This window comes from Sarcophilus harrisii, chromosome 4 (assembly GCF_902635505.1).
Source record: "Sarcophilus harrisii chromosome 4, mSarHar1.11, whole genome shotgun sequence".
Taxonomy (NCBI): domain Eukaryota; kingdom Metazoa; phylum Chordata; class Mammalia; order Dasyuromorphia; family Dasyuridae; genus Sarcophilus; species Sarcophilus harrisii.
Genome location: NC_045429.1, coordinates 437,731,741 through 437,750,473, shown reverse-complemented (window position 1 = coordinate 437,750,473; position 18,733 = coordinate 437,731,741). Strand labels below are relative to the sequence as shown.

At 60.0% G+C, this 18,733-nt stretch overlaps 1 protein-coding gene across 1 annotated transcript in view; it reads right to left on the bottom strand.

Moving 5' to 3' along the window:
* Positions 1–4,967: 4,967 nt before the first annotated feature.
* The window catches only part of NXN (nucleoredoxin), a 134,230-nt gene continuing 120,464 nt past the window's right edge, over positions 4,968–18,733 (bottom strand). Inside the window, exons 5-9 of the mRNA XM_031968738.1 lie at positions 18,402–18,492; positions 17,957–18,082; positions 10,723–10,902; positions 9,410–9,534; positions 4,968–6,334 (exon numbers count right to left, since the gene is read on the bottom strand). Coding sequence (XP_031824598.1) covers positions 6,152–6,334; positions 9,410–9,534; positions 10,723–10,902; positions 17,957–18,082; positions 18,402–18,492 — 705 coding nt within the window. The 3' untranslated portion in view covers positions 4,968–6,151. The remainder of the gene's footprint in view (positions 6,335–9,409; positions 9,535–10,722; positions 10,903–17,956; positions 18,083–18,401; positions 18,493–18,733) is intronic.

The window sequence follows — 18,733 nt, the reverse complement described above, 5'->3', positions numbered from 1 at the left end:
TCACTTTGGGGCCCTGGGCATATGAGGCCATGAGGCACAGCCGGCCACGGGTCCCCTGCCCACCAGAGCTGCTCTCTTCCCAGCGGGGGAACCAGCACCCCAAGGTTACCTGCTCAGTGCCTCCCAGGTGATGCTAGAGGGAGGCAAGCCAATTGCTTTCAACTGTTCAAAATGGGGCTTTGCTCAGGAAATCCACGATCGCCGAACAATCAGGAAGAACAATAATTGTGGAAAACCTCTCGAAAAGTAGCAGCTCCTCATCTGCTCCATGGCAAGGAAACGGATGCGTTAAAGGGGGCGACATCAGCAGTTGCTCAGCTGTGTTACACCCTCTCCAGCACAGGTCTGAGCAGCAGAAAGTCAGCGCCAATGCACTGCGGGTCCTGTTCCTGCCCATATGCCTCGGTATATGCCTTGGTCTCCTCTCCGGTGTGGAAGTGTTGGAGGGAACCCAAGAAATAATTTTTACCTAAAACCTACCTGAAGCATGGGTACCTTTATAGTAACCCTGAAAAAAGCTGCTCTTCCTGCATATACTTGCAGTAACAAAGAGCTTCTACCTCACTGGAAAGGCCCAGAGTACTTACATCTGTCCACAAATAGCTTCTAATCATTTTCTGCTCTTTGGAGACAGATTAATTCTTCAAAGATTTAAAAGTAGCTTTATCATTCTTAGATAGTTGGAAAAAGCTCAATGGAGCTTCTTGCCCAACTCCCTCACTTTACAAATGAGGAAACTGAGGTTTGGAGAAATATAGTCCCTGCTCCAGATGACACAAGGACCAAAGAACAGCCAATATTCCCGTCCCGATCTGTAGGGACCCAGGAGGCACAGGGGGCTTGAGCTGAAAGGTGGCAGCTTTGGATCTCATCCTCCATTTTCTCCTGAGGTGATCTTGGTCAGTCACTCCTTTCTGAGCCTTCCTCTTTGGGGTCTTGGACTCTCCTCCTCCCTCTCCCATGCTGCCTCTCGTGGCATGGCTTCCAGGTGCCCCCTTACTATTCTGAGGATTTTGCACTTGTCTTCAGAATCACAATAATCTCCCTTTTGGGGCATTTTCCCAAGTCATGGCAAGCCAACAAACATCTTTTAAGTGCCCACTATGTGCCAGGTACTGTCTAAACAGCTAGGATAGAAAGTCCCCATTTTCCAGACGCTCACGCTGATGGGAGTGATGACACACAAACGTATCCTCAGAGACTGAGAGTAGCCCTTTCTGGTACATCTTAAATCAACGCAAAATCCTGGAGCAAAGGGACCTCTCCCCAGCCTTCACCTGGCACTGCCTACCAAAAAAGTAGACTCTTAGTAAATGCTTATTGTTTGCATGTATATGTACAGGTCTCTGCAATTATAAGCTCCCTGAGTGCAGGGACTATGGTGATTATTCGTACCCCAGCACCTAGCAGAGTGTTTGGCACATAATAGTGCTTAATAAATGCTTGCTCAGTGAATGGCTCTTGGGAGTCAAATTCAAATTCTGAAACCAGCGATGTGGGCTGGACAAGACAACTTTTCAGACTCAGTTTCCTGATCTGTAAAGTAGACTTGCCCTACTTCTTAAGGTTATTATGAAGAGAAAGCACTTTGTAAACTTTATTATATGAATGAGTTCTATGCATTGCTGGGGATTTCTGGTGCTGAAAAAGAATTAAAAAAAAAACAAACTTCAGGTGTCAGAGAAACCTTTGTCTTTCGTATTATATTATGCCTGAAAAATAAGGACGACCCGCTGGGCCCCAGCTAGCAGCTGATGAGCCCACACTGCCTCTTGGGAGAAGCCCAGGAAGGATCTTGTCCTCTAAATTAGATTCTGCCGTCACCTGCCTTGGGCTGTAGATTTGTCCACATGTCTGGAAATATTTTTTTTTTCCCTTTCACAACATCACTGAAATAGAATTGGAAATCTAGAAGCCCTCAAGAGCAGGGCCTGGTCTACATCGAGTGGGGCGTTTTTAATATGGGGTGCATTCTATAGCATGTGTGGAGAGGGCACGCTTGGCGATAGCCTAGAAGAATAAAGGGCATAGACATAGCGGGGGTTTTTTCATGCTCAAAAACATGAGCTTGGAAGGAACTTGGGGAGGCAATCTAGTCCAGCCTCCCTTATTTTTGAGAACTACTTGGAGGGATTCTGCTTTCCAGGCCATCCCTCCCCCACTCCCATGTAATATTGGCCCCCCCTTAGGGTAAAATTCCAACCAAAATAGCCATGAAAGAAATTTACCCAGTATGTTGTTTTCCACATAAAATGCTCCGAAAACAAAACAACAAACCTTTTGTTTCCTGGAAAATACTGGGTTTTACCCTCCACGCATGCGCATATGCCCCATTAACCCTAATAACAGGGCTAATAAACAGCTGCCATTTGGCCCCAAAGACAGCAGTTTTCACTCACCAGATTGCTCCAGGGAAAGCTGGAATGTCGCCCTCTTCACCCCCTCCCGCCCCCCCCCCCCTTATTTTTGTCCCTGTCCAGGTCAATAAAGTGGTTCATGGAAGAAGCAAAGGAAAAAACCCATCCTCCCTTAAATTACAACCTTCAAAGGGAAGGCCCAGGGGCACCTTGGGAACCTGCAGCTCCCTGGGCTGGCAGACCCCACAGGAACTACCCCCCTTCCCCGGGGCAAGGCTCAAGATGAACATCCTGGAGTTTTGTCTGCTCTCAACCCACTGTTTGCAGCTCTAGGGTAGTCCAGAATTGGGGGAAGGGGGAGGGCTGGCCTTGCTCACGCTGGGAATGGGGGAGCTGGCACGGCTCACACACACATGGGGTTGTGTGTGCGTGTGTGTAACAAACACATGTGAGGGCAGACGTGTTTTCTTCTTAAGCCAAGTAACTATAAACAACTTGAAAGGGCCTGTCTGGGCCGCGCGGTCCGGCTGATCGGTTCTGGCCCACTTCCCCGGTCTTTATGATGCCAATCTGTTGCTTTGGGAATCATTCTACTGACACCAACATGGCCTGGATATGGCTGCGGGGAGGAACAGGGAAGGAGAGCCTTTCAGAGTCGTTAGATAAGAGGGAAAAAATAAAGCCTGCATTGTAACCACTGTAAGTAAAGATGGTGCCCCTCGTGGTAATGGGCCACTGTGATTTAGGGAAGGGGAGCCCTGATGCCACTGAAATGGAGAATTAAACCTTCCAGTGCCATGGGTCCCTGCGGTCTGATTTCTGTTCCCCGTGGACCACATCCCACCATTGTTGTCTGCTAAGCAGATCCTCAATGCCAGTGACAGTGGTGAAAGTCTTTGTCTAGCAAATAGGTAAGGCCTGATCTGGAAGTCATTGTGGAGAAAACAAGTCGGGGGACCTTGGGGTAGCAGTTTCAGTCAGTCACCTCCCTGACTTTTACCAACGGGGCGCGGTTTCTTGCTGCCGGGAGCTTTACAGAGGGCGCAGGGGATGTTTTAACCTGCTTCTAATTAGTGACAAGAATTTTAAGGTATTCCTGAGCTGCTCTGGGGGAAGTGCTCCTACCACCCACTTGGTTTGCACCAACATCTGTCTCGCTCTTGGGCAAGGGCCAGGCCCCTGTTCTGCTCTTGGTGGTATTATAGCTTTAATTTCTTTATCCCAGTGGAACCACTACAAGGAACAGATGCATGAGGGGAAGAGAGCCGGCCTTCGGCCATGTTGCAAAGTAACGTATGCTTCCCTTCAAACAGTTTACGCTCCTTGGGGCGGACTCCAGCTGATGTAGCTGGCAGGTCTACCAGAGCCAGAATTGGAAATGCCAGCAGAGGCCCGGAGATAGCCCGGTTCGTTTTTGGTTTTCGCCTGGTGTCCACTTACGGCTCCTGCAGGGGCCGCCTGGCAGAAATCCTCATTCCTTTTGCTTCAGGGGACACGCAGCTGCTCAGTGGGACACAGGATCCTTTGCTGGCTTGTAGGAAAGATGCAGGTGGAGGCCTCCCTCCGGCTCCCCTTTCTCTTCTCTTTCCGCCCCAATGGAAACATTCAGCCAGCCTCAACTCACCCTGAGACGCGTTTCAGATTTAAACTTGGCGCACCACAGTGCAGGCCACGAACTCTTATGTCCCAAGCCCAACTGAGCTTTAGGCCAAGGTCAGGTTTGAGGGCTTCCAACCACTGTCCGTATCTTTTATTTTTTAAATTAGAGCCAGATTCTCCCTGCCTCGCCCAGGCTAGAAGCGCAGCAGCTACTCACAGCCCCGATCCTATGTCCCATCACGATGGGAGCCTCCACTTACTCTGTTTCCAAACTAGCCGGTTTGACCCTCCTTAGGGGCATCGGTGGCCTCCCTTCTCCCCGCAGAGATCTTACCTTCTGGTGCTAGACTGTGATCGTCCAGCTGGTTTATAGCCTACGGGGAGCTCAGACTTCTGGACAGAAGGGATTTAGCCTCAGGCTCCCCAGTAACCCCGGGGGTTCCGGCATCTGCCACCATATGGCTGGGCTTTGCCCAAGACTTCTGGGTAATAGCCTCAGAGGCACGGCCTGGACAGTGGGCAGGGAGCAGCAAGACACAGCTGCGGGCCCTTCCTTATCTACTAGTTCTCAGGGAAATCACAGGATCACCACCTCTCGGCTGACAGCTTCTCAGTCGTTCCGGCTACCAAGTTCTTACCCTTCTCCTGGATCTCCAATAAGGAAGGGCCCACCCGTGGGTAATTTGATGCCCAGTCCAACACCCAATACCCAGAGAACTGAGATGGAGACGAGGGGGTCAGGGCTCTGGATCGGGGCATCTGTGGGCAGCCCACAGAGGGCTGATGCCCCTTCTGGAGACCACAGGGAAGGGATTCACATGGCTGGTAGTGTTGATCCAGACATGGGTCCTAAATGCCGATGAGAAAATAAGAATTGTTCTCTCCTCTGCCAGGACCCAGCAGCCTTGCGCAAACAGCTCCCAACCACGCACTTCTTGGGGGTGAAAGCGGGGGGGCTGATGGTGGACGAGTAGCCGACAGCTCCCTTCCCAAAGGAACTCTACACGCCAGTGAAAAACCCAAAGGTGCCTGTTTTATTTTTAAGTGACTGCATCTCAGACCTGGGCCATCATTAGACTAACTTCCTACCCTTTGAACTACATGAACAAAACAACACAGCAAGGGCGCGCAAAGTCAATAGCTTCCTTTAGGGAGCTGGGTCTTCCTGTGAGCAGTCACCCCAAGGGGCTGGGGGCCCTTTCCCAGAGGCCGGTCCGTGCCCACGGCGGGGAAGGCCTGACACAGCTCTAGGCCCAAGCTCCTGGCTTCAGAGAACACTGCTCCTTTGGATGCCTTCTGGTATGGGAGGGAGGTAAGATGTGGGGGCAATAACGCTGGGTTCAGTCTGGGAACCTGGATTCAAATCCTGGCTCTGCCACTTACTACCTGTGGGAGCTCTGGCAAGTCAGTCCGCCTAGATGGGCCTCAGTTTCCCCCTGTAAGGATGGGGGCTATGCTAGACCACCTCCGGGAAGGGATCTGTCTTGTGCTTTTCATCTTGTGGGAGCCGAGGGTCCCAGCAGACACCCCGGGGGGGCTCTCCAGTGCCACCTTAGCCAGGGGCCTGGCCGTAGGGCTCGGGCCCCTCTGAGGACAGACGGCACAAGCCCTTGGTCGAGGAACCAGGATGGCCATGAGTGTGACTAAAGGCAGCGGGGGTGTTCCTGGGAGAAGGTGGGCCCTAAAGGTGGGGGAGGGGGCAGAGAAGAGAGGGGCTCCGAGTTCCCTCTTGGCTCAGGACGGCACCCGAAGGACCTGAGGAAGCCGTGACCTCCCTTCCCCGAGCCAAGACCAGCCTAACTGATGGTGGGCACCGACACCCAGTACCCCCACCCGCCAGCCTCCCGGAGAGTCCTTGGGTATGTGCTCACGAGCGGGTCTGGGCCCGGAGAGGGACTGTGGTCAAATTACCCGCCTGCTTGCTGCCTAACCTGGGGGGGGGCACCCCGGCCAGGATTTCCCTGTAAAAATCCCCGTTCTGGCCCAGATGAGTCAGTGCGGAGCAGGAGCCGTCTCCAAGACACGGACTCTTGCCCCTGAGAAGGAGGCGCCCCCCTCAGAACTTTAAAAAGGCACCACCAGGAGCTCACACACGAGGGCGAAGGAGAGCGTCAGAAACAGCTGAAAAGTCCAAGGGCGTAAAGGGGGAGGAGGCGGCTGAGTCTTAAATAGTGTCCAGGGAGGCCCCGGTCCCCTTAGATGGGCTCTGGCTTGAGCTTCTCTGCTAGGAAGTCGTTCACAAAGGCCTCCACGATGACCGGCGTGATCTCCTCCACGTCCATCACGTACTTGGCCCGGGCCGACATGTCCAGGATGGTGAGCAGGGGCGCGGCCTCGGGCAGGTTGGTGTAATCCCTCAGGGAGTCGGTCATGTCGTCCTACGGGAGTGGCAGAAGGGAGACAAAACCAGCAGTTGGAGCGGAATGAGGCACGGAGACCCCAGCCCAGTGGGCAAGGCCCGGGGGACCCGGCCTAGGATGTCGGACAGGGAGCCCCCAGCACAGTGGGTAACAGGGCTGGCCTTCTCTGCCTGACCCAGCTGAGCCCCCTGGGGCACTTTTAGGCCCCAGGGCGAGCCGTCTCTTCCCCTGGACTCTTTGGATACCACTAAGCAAGGCTGCTCATGGCGGCTCTCTTCTGGTCCCTGTGAGTCTGTTGGACAGCCGGCTCCTAAGTGGGCCCAGCCACCCTGGGACCGTGGGCCCCATTATGCCTCCCTCTCTGCTCAGGGCCCTCTGGCTGTAGAGCCCTCGCTGTCTCTCCGGCCCTCAGGGAAGGTGGGTCCCCCAGCAGCCGGAGCTGGCTCTGGGTTGGTCTAAGAAGCAACGGGACACCTGGTTGTCCGCGGGAGAGTCTCCCCCCGGGCCAAGGCCGGACTCTGGGAGCAGATTTGGGGATCCTCCTGTTGCCCTCCCAATCAGGATCACAGATTTAGAGCCAAAAGGATCGCCAGCCCCTCATCCCATATGCAAGGGGCAGAGACCGAAGAAAGTGCCTCAGCCAAGGTCACTAGGGAATACATATTAGTAATAGGATTTGAACTCGGGCCCTAGGATGGCCAGGCCTTGGGCAAGTGAGGTGACTATGGGGTTGGCTCCGGTTTTCTGGTAGAAAGGCAGGATTCCTCACTTTCCTGCGCCTCAGTTTGGTCATCTGTAAAATGAGCAGGCTGGCCTGCTACTCTCCTACTGCCGCAATCCCAGGGGCTCCCATCACCGCTGAGATAAGGCGGCCCCCGGCCCTGACCTCTCTCTGTGGCCATACTAATTCCCTCCCTGCATGCCCCCTTTGGCTAGCCACGCCCCCTTTGGCTAGCCTGGACCTTTCTGTTCCACCTCAGGCTTCTATGCTAGCCCCAGTGCCCAAACCCCAACATCTGAGGCCCTTCCTAGTGCCCTGGCCGTCCTTCCAGTGCCCTGGGCTGGGACTGCTTCGTGTGGACCCCCCCTCCTCCTGCTCCTCCTTTTCCTTCTCTTTGTTTTCTTCCTCCTCCTCCTCCCCTTCCTCTTCTTCTTCCTCTTTATTTTCCTCCTCCTTCTCCTCTTCCTCTCCTCCTCCTCCTCCTGTAACTCTCCTCTGTTGCACCTCCTCTTTATTTTCCTCTTCCTCCTTCTCTTCCTCTCCTCCTCCCCTTCCTCCTCTTTATTTTCTTCCCCTCCTCTCTCTCTTCCTCCTCAGCAAGCTTCTCTCTATCCTCTCCTGGAGGGCAAGGGCCTATTTCCATCTGCCTTTGGTCCTGGTGCCCCGCACACAGGAGGCCTAGATCACCGGACTCTCCGGCCCGTCCCGGCCCTCGGAAGCTTGGTTGGCCCTTCCCTTGCCCCCTGCCCAGGGTCTCGCGGGCCCTGCAGCCACGTGTTCTACACTCCCCATCAGGACGTGTGGCTGAGAAAGGCCATCACTTTCCAGGAGAAAACCTGATTTTCCTTTCTGGAAACTGCGGAGCGTCTGGGAGAGCCGGGGGGGGGGGGGGGGGGGGGGGGGGGGGGGAAGGGACCCCGGAGCTCGCACTTGTGCCCCTGCTGGGCCTCAGGCCCCACTCCCGGCTGCCCTTTATTCTGGACCACACCAGATAAAGGGTTCGGAGGTTAATCCGTGGGAGCCGCCCCCGGGCCATTTGTGTGTGGGGCCGAGGGCTCAGGGCCCTCTCGAACCGGCTTTGTTTCCCCGCAACCTCCGGGCTCATCGGTCCGGCCTGCAAAGGGGCCCAGACGGGCTTAGCCCCGGAGACTATGGAGGAGGTGATGAATGGGTGATTCAGGGTGTTCAGCCATTCTCTCCAGCTGTCCCTGCTCGCCTGGGACCGAGCTCAGCGTGAAACATGGACGTGGCGGAGCTCCAGCCGCGGGGAGGGTGAGGACGCAGGCGCCCGCTGAGGGGGACACTTATGCACTTCCCCATAAGAGGCTTAGGGATGGGCTGCCTGGGGAGAGGCGGGGGAGCGCCTGGGAGGATGCGCTGGGGGAGGGGCGGGGAGCTCCCGCGCCACCGCGGCCATCTTGCGAGGAGATTCGCCATCTCTGTGGGATGGAGCCCGTCCTCCCTAGCAAGGGGCAGCTAGCCCGGCCTGGTGGCGAGGCGGGGGAGAGGCCCCCAGAGAGCACCGAGGCTTATTTGTAAAACGGCATGTTCTCGGGCTTTGGGTAAAGGCGCTCACCCCTCCCGCAGGGGGCCACTGTGCCGGCCGGTCAGGGAGTGACCCTCCCAGGGCAGACGCGCCGTGCAGGGGTGAGCTAAGGAGGCTCTTCCCGGGCTGCAGAAGCCCAGAGGGAGGCCCCGGGGAAAGGGCCCTGGCCCCTTGGAGCTTGCCCAGGCCGGCTCCGGCCTCCCTAGAACAGAAGGGCTCTCCAATCTCCCCCCTCCCTGTGAGAAGGTGCGGCTGTGACCATGGAAGCTGCAGGAGGCTGTGAGGGAGGCCCCTGGTCAGGCCAGTGTGAGAGCTGGGGGGCGGGGGGACCGAGCTTGCTGGGAGCGGCTGCGTGTGGGACTGCGGGGGAAGCCAGCTCTGCTGCTGGGGCTGGCTCAGCGCCCCTCCTCGGCCCCGCGCCCGGGCTGGACCCCCTGCCTGTGGCCCTTTCCCGGGCTCTCTCAGAGAGAGGGCGTGGCAGTGTGGGAGGGAGGGGCCCAGGGCAGCCTCAGTCTGCTCATCTGCCAGATGGGCCCACTCTCGGTCTGTGGCTACTGACCATGCTGGAAACCCTCCCATCTCTGTCTCCCCCAGGGAGAGCAGCGTCTGCAGTGGAAGGAGCGGGCTTCAAACCCTGCCTAAGAACAGCCGGGGGAGCTTGGACGAGCCTCGGCCTCCAGAGGCTCCGGGTGGAGGGAGGGGCTCCGGACCCTGAGGGTGAGAAGCCACAGCCCCAGAGGCAGAGCGCCTCCTCGGGGGGCTGGCAGGCCCAGCTCCCTCCGCGGCTTCCGGGGCCCCCACAGACAAGCCCGCGCCGCCCGCTCACCTCTCCCGCCACGAAGAACAGGAGCGGGGCCTCCTCCTCCTTGGCCTTGTACTTGGCGATGATCTTCTCAGCGATCGGCTGGATGAGTTGCTTGGCTGCGTCAGACTCACCGTCGTCCTCGGAATCTGCAGGGGCAGAGACGAGGAAGCGCCCTGTGACCGCCGAGGTCCCCCGGCCCCCTCGGGCCCCCCCTGGCCCCCGCTGTAGGACACGGACCCTCTCTGTGGTCACCCCGAGAGGCCGGGGCTTGAATCTTCCCTCAGCCGCCCGACTTACCCCCTCTGTAGAATGGCCCTGCTCGGCCTCTAGATCTAGGACCCAGTGTCAGAACCTCCATAACTGCTCCCAGACCACCCCCCCACCCAGAGCGACCCAGGGTCCAGGGGACAGACACAGGGAGACGTGGCCAGTGATCCCAAGGGTCCCAGGAGGGAGAGGCGGACGGGAGGCAGACCTAGGCCCCGGCCTGGCCCCACGTGGCCAGAACTTGGCGTGGCTCTGGGATGCCCTCATCGGGTTGGTTCTGGGAGCTGCCCAGGAGGCCGTGGGACATGCAGGAGAAGCCCAGGGGAGCCGGGGCAAGGCCCAGCTCTGCCGCCCGGGGCACCGGGATCTGTGGGCAGGCCTTTGTCTGCCTGGGCCTCGGGGGCTCCCCCATAAGACAAGGAGGATGGGCCAGAGAGTGTGTAACCCGGGGGTTTGTTCCCAGCCTCTGTATAGCGGAAAACTGTCTGAAAAGGGGACTGGGGACCTCCTCGGGCTGGAGCGGCCATGGAGACTTCTTGGGGCTCTCCTGAAGTCCAGCGCAACCCCCGTCCCCCCGAGCGGGGCCCAGGGGCCACGGTGGGAGGAGTCTCAGAGCCTGAGCCGCAGGCTGAGGTAACCCCCACCGGGGGCTGCGACTGGTCTCTGGGGAGAAGGGAAGGTCTGGGCAGAGCCCCATGATTGAAGGGGCCCAAAAGGTGGGGGCGGGGAAGCTGCCTCCGAGGCCCCTATTGGTGTCGGGGCCGGAGTCGGGACACAAGGGAGATCCTCGGCCCGGCCTGGCCGGCTCCCAGCCAGAAGCCAACAGGAGGGGCCCCAGCCCAGAGAGCGGCGTGGGCAAGCCTTTGGGGCCCAAAGCAAAGCTTGGCAATGGGGACAAAGGCCTCAGGTCCCGCCTCAGCAGGGACAGAAAGAGGCTGTGGGAAGGGGCCTCCCCAGCCCCCCCCCCAGGCGCCAGCCCAGTGCCAGGATGTGACCCTCCCCCCCACCCAGGCGCCAGCCGAGTACCAGGACGCCCCCCCCCACATGGCCCCCACTGGGCTCCATACCCACAAAGAGGACGAGACAGGGGCCCTCGTTGAGCTGCACGGCGTTGGAGTCAGAGAGCTCCAGCACAGGCTTGGGGTGCCAGGGGAACTCTCGGCAGTCCTCGTCATTCAGGACCTCCACCCGGCCCTGCCGCGTGATCATCTCTCCCTGGGGGTCCAGCACGATGAGCGTGGGGATGCCTGGGGGGAGAGCACAGACTGACTCTCCCGCTGCCCGTCCCAGCCACTGGCCCTGCCCCCACAAGGCCGCAGCCTTGGGGAGAACAGGACAGGACAGAGCAAGGGGGGTCCCCTCCCCGTCTGGCTAGGGCTGGTCACAGACACATGGCTCCCGCTCACTCCAGCAGAGAATGTGGCTGAGTTTGTGGCTGCCTGCACCCGGTATCCCCCAGTGCCCCTTGTTAGAGGTTCCCCAGACAACGCCCCCGGGAGGCGAGGAGGCCACCTGGCCGGGGTCTCCACAGGCTTGGACTGATCTCGGTCCCACTCTCTGCAGCAACCACTGACGCCCACAACCCCCGGCCCACCAGGATCTGGGGCAGCCCCTCCCACCCCACCCTGCACAGCTCCTTCCCCTGGGCCAAATCTGCTCCCAGTTTGGACCTTGGGAGGCCAAAACGTCTCTTTGTTTTTCCTCTACATCTTCATGGCTCCTTTACTCTGTGGGATCAAAGTCTGGGCCCGAAAGGGACCCGAGAGCGGGGCCAGGGGCATGTACCCGAATCCCTCCAAAAGAAAAGGCCCGATCTCCTGGGGCAAGGTCAAGGAAGCCCTCCTCCCTCTCGATGCTCCTCCCGTCTGTGGCAGAGGGCACGGCCGCAGACACTCCTCTCCCACCCTGGCTCAGGCCCTCGCTCGGCAACAAGCCCCCGACGGCCCCGCTCCCGGCCCCCCAAGGACGCTCTCACTCATTGGAGATTCACTAAATATCGTACAATAAAAGAGGCGCCGGAAAGCTCCCGGCTGGCACAGGCTTTCAGAGAGGGAGCTCTCACAGCCCAAAAAGCTGAGCCCAGGAGGGCCCAGCCCTCAGCCCTACGCACAGAGCTGTAGGGAGGAGCAGGAGCCCCCGGCCAGGGGCCCGGGGCACTGTGGCTCTGTGTGCTTGGGGGCCTGGCCCCCTCCCCGCAGGGCAGCACAAGCCGGGCTCTAAGTGGCCCAGGAGTGGGTGGTGAGAGGGCACGGGCGGCCTGTGCCGGGCGGGGGGCAGATGGACACACTAGCGCTTCTCCAGCTCCACGGTGCCCAAGAGGCCCTCGGTGCTTGGGGGGGGGGCGCCTGCTCCACCCCCACCCTGCCCAAGCCAGCCATTGGGGCCCGGCTGGCCACAGGGCGAGCCCACAGACTGGGAGCTGTGGAGCCAGAGGGAAAGGGGCTCTGGGTGGGGCCTGGTAATGGAGGCTCTGAGCACCAGAGGGCAGCATCCAAACACTGAACCCCACAGGGAGCGGGCCAGGGAGCCCCCGAGGAGGGGGAGAGGCTGGCAAACTGCCTCTGGGGAGGGAGGGCCAGAGGGGGAGGCTGCATGCACTTCCTCCAGGGCAGCTGGGGGGGGCGGTGGCCCCAAGACAGGGGCAACCTCCTGCCAGGGCCAGAGGCCGCTTGGGGCACATTAGATCAGGTTCTCAAGGCATTCGTGGCCTTCCCCAAATCCTTCACCCTCCCTTTCCTCTCCGTAAAATTAGGAGGCTTGTGTCATCGCTGGGTTTGAATCCCGCCTCTGATTCTTGCCACCTAGGCCTGGGCAGGTGCCTGTGCTTTCCGAGCCACAGTTTCCTCAGCCCTAAACCTGCATCGGCTGCCGTTGGTCCCGCCTACGGGTCTGTATCTGGGAGCAAAAGCCCCTCAGGGGAGGGCAGAGGGCGCCTTTGCCTCGCGGTGTCTCCCGGCCCAGTGCAGGGGCCTCCGAACTGAAGCTTGCTGACTGGCTCCGGAGAGGGGTCCCTTCCCTCTCCACGGATCTCAGCCCCGGCTTCAGTCCTGGGCCGAGTTCAGCCCCACTCACTGCTGAACACAAGACACTGTGGGGTCTCAGGCAAAAGCCTCAAAGACCCTCCTCCGCTGGAGGGAAGGTTCCGGGGCCAGGGGAGGTCTCCCACAAGCCTCAGGTGGCCCTGCTGCAGCAGGCTGAAAGGGAGGGAGGGAGGGAGGGAGAGAGAGAGAGAGAGAGAAAGAGAGAGAGAGAGAGAGAGAGAGCGAGAGAGCACCGAGCAGTCTGGAGAAGGCAGGTCTGGGAGGAGGAAGAGGTCAGGAAAGCTTTTATGAAGAGGGTGACAGTGGCCTGAGCAGTACGGGGAAGAGACAGGGTTCCCAGAGGCTGGAGAATGGGGCAGGGCCCAGGGACTGATGGGAAGAACAAGGCCTCTGGGCTGCAGCCGCCGGGACAGACGACATGTTGGGGGCCAGCCAGGAAGGGCTCGGAAGGCTCGTTGAGTCCTTGGAAAGGCCTCGGGGGCCCTGGCCCCGGCTGTCTGTCTCGTGGGCAGCGAGGCCGAAGCCCAGGATCTCACAGACACAGGGAGGCTTCGAAGCAGCCTTGCAAGGCCTGAGATGCAGCCCCCGAGCCAGAGCTTCCTCCTCTACTTCCATGTGGTGAAGCTCACACTGGAAGGCCAGCCCAAAGCACTTTGCCAGCCCCAAGACACCATTCTATAAATCCAGGGTGAGTTCACAGACGAGAAAGCAGAGCTTGGGTGGCAGGTCAGGCCCCCACGACCAGCACGGGGCGGGCCTCCCGGCAAGTTCAATGCCCCCTGCAGCCTCTTCCCCGGTCGGGCCTGCAGCCTTTTCTGTAAAAAGGGGAGGGATGCCCCCCCCCCCCCACCCCAGAGCTTGACTCCGGTCAGTGTGGCCCGTGCTCCCCTGACCAGGGGCCTATATATTATTTACAAAGACACCTCACAGATGCTGCACAGCCTCCGACTCCAGGCCAGACTCCACTGGATGCCCGTTGGTAGACTCGGCCCTAACAGGCACCGGGGGGAGGGGAGGACCGTGAGTATCCGCAGGGGGGATGGGGAGCACCAGAGCCCTTCCCATCTGGGGCCACAGCTTCCCACAGCTGCCCCCTATCCCGGCTCTCTGCAGAGGCCTCAGAGCCTGCCTCCTTCCATGGGCCAGCCTCGACTCCAGGGCCATCGGAGGGTCCCCAGTCCAGCACGGGCCAACCGGGCCTGGAGACATGTCAGGGGAAAGCTTCAGGAGTCAGAGGGGGAAGCTTCTGCTGCCAGCGGCCTCCCGGGCTGCCCTAGGCATGGTGTGGCCACCCCTTTCTGCACTGAGGAGAGGGGGGCTGGCTCTGTGAGCCCCCTGCCCACTCTCTAAGCCGGCATTTCCTCTTCTGCCTAATGGAGGAGTGAGCCGGTTTCTCCAATGCCTCTGGCTCAAATCACAAAGTTTTTCTTCCGCAGCACGTGCACGGCCTGCAGAAGCAGTCGTGATTTTATATATGTGGGTATTTTTCTACTGATGCAGACTTTCTCACTCTGTAATTCTCAAAAGAAGGGAACAACTTTCTCATTTCTTTCCAGGAAGAAAGGATGGCAGAGGAAGGATCACTAGTTCACCAAGTTACTGACAAACAAGAACCAAGCCAGTTCCTGCCCTTAGGGAGCTTCTGCTCTTCTCAGGGGGCCGGCGGCTGACCCAGGGGGCTTCGGACACAGTGGCTGCAAGATGGTGAGTGGAGTCACAGGGAGACCCACGGTCACCTTATGGGGTTTCTAGGAATGGCAGGAAGGAAAGGTGGCGAGAGGGGCCGGGAGGATGGCCTGTCCCATGGCGGGGAGGATGGCCCATTCACCTTGGGGAGGATGGCCTGACTCACGGCGGGGAGGATAGCCCGTCCAGGTGGGGAGGATGGCCTGTCCCACGGCGGGGAGGATGGTCTGTCCCACAGCGGAAATGGCCGAGGGCAGTAGTGATGCAGGTGGTCTGGGTCGGGCCAGGAGGCAGGCCTGCAGTCATCGCTGCCCGGTCTGCCCTCTCCAGCCCTGCTCTTGTCTGGGCCGAGTTTGCCTGACAGCCTTGTCGCTGGGCACAGGGTCTCAGCTTTGGTCTTAATTCTGTCCAACTACAGATAACATGAGACCCCAGGATCTTACAGAACCTTGGACCTAATGTTTCACACCTGTCGAGGCCCAATCAGGTGTTTGTGGTTGTTCTTGGCGAGTCGTTCTCGGGTCCTGCCTGGCTCTTCCCAGGCCCATTTGGCCTTTTCTATCACTGAGGGGGAAGGGGGGAAACTGGACGTGTCCAAGGTCATGCAGCTGATTGGGAAGGACGGAGACCAAGAACCAAGCAAAGGCCTTTGAACAGCAGTTGGGGGGGAGGGGGAGAGGCAGCCACATTGAGCAGGTCTGACAGGTGGCGCCTGGGAAAAGCCCCTGGATCGGCCACCGGGGTGGGTGGGTGGCCACAGAGACAACGACCTTCTCAGAGGCTCCTGGCTGACAGGGGCAGGCCAGGCCTGGGCCGGGAAGGGGTGCCCACCTCCCAGGGCTACTGGGAAGCCCAAGGAGACGTGTTCGGAAACCTCTCTGCAGACCCTCGCGCTCCTGGCCGAGGAACAGCCCTGAAACAGCAGCACTTGCCCTGCTTGCTGGCCTGGCCCCAGACACTGGCCAGGGGGCGGGACTGTGAGTTTAGTGCCCACCTCCGTCAGGAGCCCGGACTAACTGGGACCCAGAAAACAGAGTCCTCCCCCTTAAAATCCCTGCCATGATGTTCAGCAGCTGAAGTGGATGGGCTCCTGCCAACGGAAACATGAAAGGAGAAGCCGGACCATCTGCTTTACTGCTGCGTCCTGAGGACTGGGGCCCAATGCTCGGACTTGCAGCCAAAGCCTCCTGGATATGCCGCCTCTCCCTGTTCCAGGGTGCTTGAGAACGGGGCTGTCTTGCCTTTTACTTGAGCCCAAGCAATCAGCAGGGCACTTGGCAATTAATTATTACCATTCTATAAAGCATTTGGAACTATGTCCCCAGTCTTTAAAGTGTTTATACATTTGTGTTCTATTATTCAAAGGGACTCAAGAAACGAGGAAAAGAACCCAAATGTATACAGGCACCGGTGAGTGTTCCCCCCAGAGAGGGAAGGAGTGCCCCCCCAGAGGGAAGGATTGCCCCCCGCGGAGAGGGAAGGAGTGCTCCCCAAACGGGAACTGGCAGAATGAGGTACAATCCCCGCCAGTGCCCGGGTGAGGCGCTTTACAACAGGCTCTCATCTGATTCCCACAGCCACACCCGGAGGTGGGCCCTGCCATGATCCCCCGACCGTGGGGTTCAGCAACGTGGCCCTGGCCACACAACTGATGTGTCTGAGGCTGAATTTGAATTCAGGTCTTCCTGACTCCAAGCCCAACACTCTGCTCCACGAATGGGGATGGTTTGAGAGGAATGTGAAGAATTGTATGAACTGATGGAAAGTAAAAGGAGCAGAACTAGAACAATTTACACAAGAACATCATAAAGACAAACAAGAACTCTGACTGGCGCAGGGCCCGACCACGATGCCGCAGGACTGACCAGGAGCCACGCATGTCATGGAAGGTGTTTACCTGGCTGTGCACTTATGTGAGAGGGCTGGGTTCTCTTCTAAATGGAAGGAGGGGAGGTAAGAAGGAAAGAAAATAAAGGCTTGTTCACTGAAAAACAAGCAATAAAAGGTCTGGGAAGAAGCTTGCTCTGTGCACTGATACCTCAGTAATGCCCATTATACTTACTAGCCCTTTCCCTCTCTCCCCATCGAGTTCTCTTCTCTCTTTCCCCAACTCTCTCCTTCTCTCTTTCCTTTTCTGTCTTTCCCCTCTCTTGTTTTCCCGCTGTGTCTTTCCTTCTCTCTCCCTCCTCCTCTCTTTCCCTCTCTCTTCTATCTCTCTCTTTCCTTTCTCCTTTTCTCTCCCTCTCTGTCTCTCATTTCTGTCTCATTTCTTTCTTTCCCCTCCCCTTTATTTGTCTCTCTCCTTTTTTCTCCTTTCTCATTTTCTCTCCCTGTTTCTCTCTCCCTCTGTCTCCATCTCTCTCCATTTTCTTCCTCTTTCCCCTCCTCTCTTTCCCTTTCTCCTTTTCCCTCTCTCTCTCTTTCTCTCTGTCTCTCCCTCCGTCTCCCCCTCTCTCTGTGTCTCTCTCTGTCTCCCTCTGTCTCTGTCTCTCCCTCCGTCTCCCCCTCCGTCTCTGGGTCTCTCTCTCTCTCTTGTTTGATGGTCCCTCCCCACTCCCTTGCCTGGGCCCCCGGATCCTGGCTGAGCCTTCTCTCTCTGCCCGGTCCGCAGTAACTCTCTCCGCATTCTCCACCTTGGCTCACATTGCTGGCGCAGCCTCCCCCCCACGGTCTGGGCCCTGCCGGCCCTGGCCCACCCCCCCCTCGCTGCTCTGTGACACCCCCGGACCGCCCGCCCGCAGCTGCCTCTGCCTGAGCCGTCACTGCCGCTAGAAGGAAGTTTCCCGAGGGCAGGCCCGAGGCCCCGCCCCCTCCCTGAGAGCCCCGCCCCTTGCTGAGCTGCTGCTGCTCCGCCTCTCGGACCACCCAGGCACAAGGACCCTCCTTTAAGGCAGGGACTGCTCCGATTTGAGTTCCCAGGCTCTAGGCACAGCTGTGCCTCCGTCAGGTGCTTAATGGTCTCTGCGCAGGGAGCTCCTTCTGCCTCAGTTTTCCCTCATGCACAAAGGGAAAAAGAGCCCGCGGCCCGAGTGCGCCCGAGGCAGCCCTGCCCACAGCGTGGGACCGAGGGCTCGGGGACGACCCCACTCCCTTAAGGGGCTGCTTAGTCTCACGCCCAGGAAACTTTCTGATCAGGCGCCGCCCCTGCCGCTTTCCCAAGGCGCGGCCCGGCGGGGAATCAGACGCTGCCCCTCCCCCCTCCCCGGAGATGGCGGCTGCGCCCGGAAGGCGGAGGGTGGGGAGGCTGGCTCCGTGGAGGCTCTGCCCCCCTCCCTCCCCCAGAGGGGCCCGCGGGGCCAGCTCACCCCCAGGGACAAATGCAAAAGGGGGGGGGCTGGAAGGGCGCCCCAGCTGGGCAGGAGGGGCGGGGGGCCCCTGGCGATGGGCGGGGCCCCTGGCAGGTGGGCTCTCAGGCGGATAAGCGGCCCCCTGGCGGTGGGGGCGGGCCCCTGGCGGTGGGGGCGGGCCCCTGGCGGTGGGGGCGGGGCCCCTGGCGGTGGGGGCGGGGCCCCTGGCGGTGGGCGGGCCCTCTGGGGGAGGGGGCCGCCGGCCCCCTGGCAGGCTCACATCCTACCTTGGATCCCGTAGAGCCGGTTGAGCCGTGACCTCCGGGCTTCGTCGGCGTACGGGACGGCGAGCCAGGGCATCTCGCTGAAATACTGGAAGGGTCCCCGGACCTGGGAGAGGGCCCGCGTGAGCGCTCCGCCCGAACAACCCCTCCCCCCCGCTGACGCGTTATCCCCCCCCCATCCCCCGCAACCCCCATCCCAAGGGCCGCCCGGGCTTCGGGGGGGCCATTCCCAGCCCTGTTCCCGCCGGGCCTCCCTCCCAAGCTCCGCCCCGGGAGGCCCGGCCGTGTCCCGCTGGCCCTCCCTGGGGAGCCCCACGTCAGGCACAAGCGGGGGACTCTCCTTCCCGGACCCCAGGGATCGAGGCCGGGGGGTCAGGGGCTTGGTGGCCCTCCTTCCGGGGGGGTGTCAGGGGATCACCTCCGGGTCCCGGCCCGAACGTTAACCCGCGGGCGAAGATGATCTCGAACTTCTGCCCCGACTCCTTGATCTTCCGGTAGGACTCCACCAGGACCCGGGTGAGGCTCCGGCAGGGCGGGCACTGCAGGGGAAAAAGGCCGCGTTTTTGGCGCCGGGGTCCTCCTCCGGTCTCCGGGCCGAGAACCCCCGGCAGGGGCCGCCAGGGCGGCCCTGAGGTCGGGACGGTGGGGGCGCCCAAGTTCCGCCTCCGACCTCGGGGCCCCCCCCAAGAACGACCCATGGGGGAAGACAGGGGGCAATCCCCCCGGCGCTCAGGCCTCGGCCAGGCGCCCCTGGTGCCCGCCCCCCGGGGGCCCCCTGGC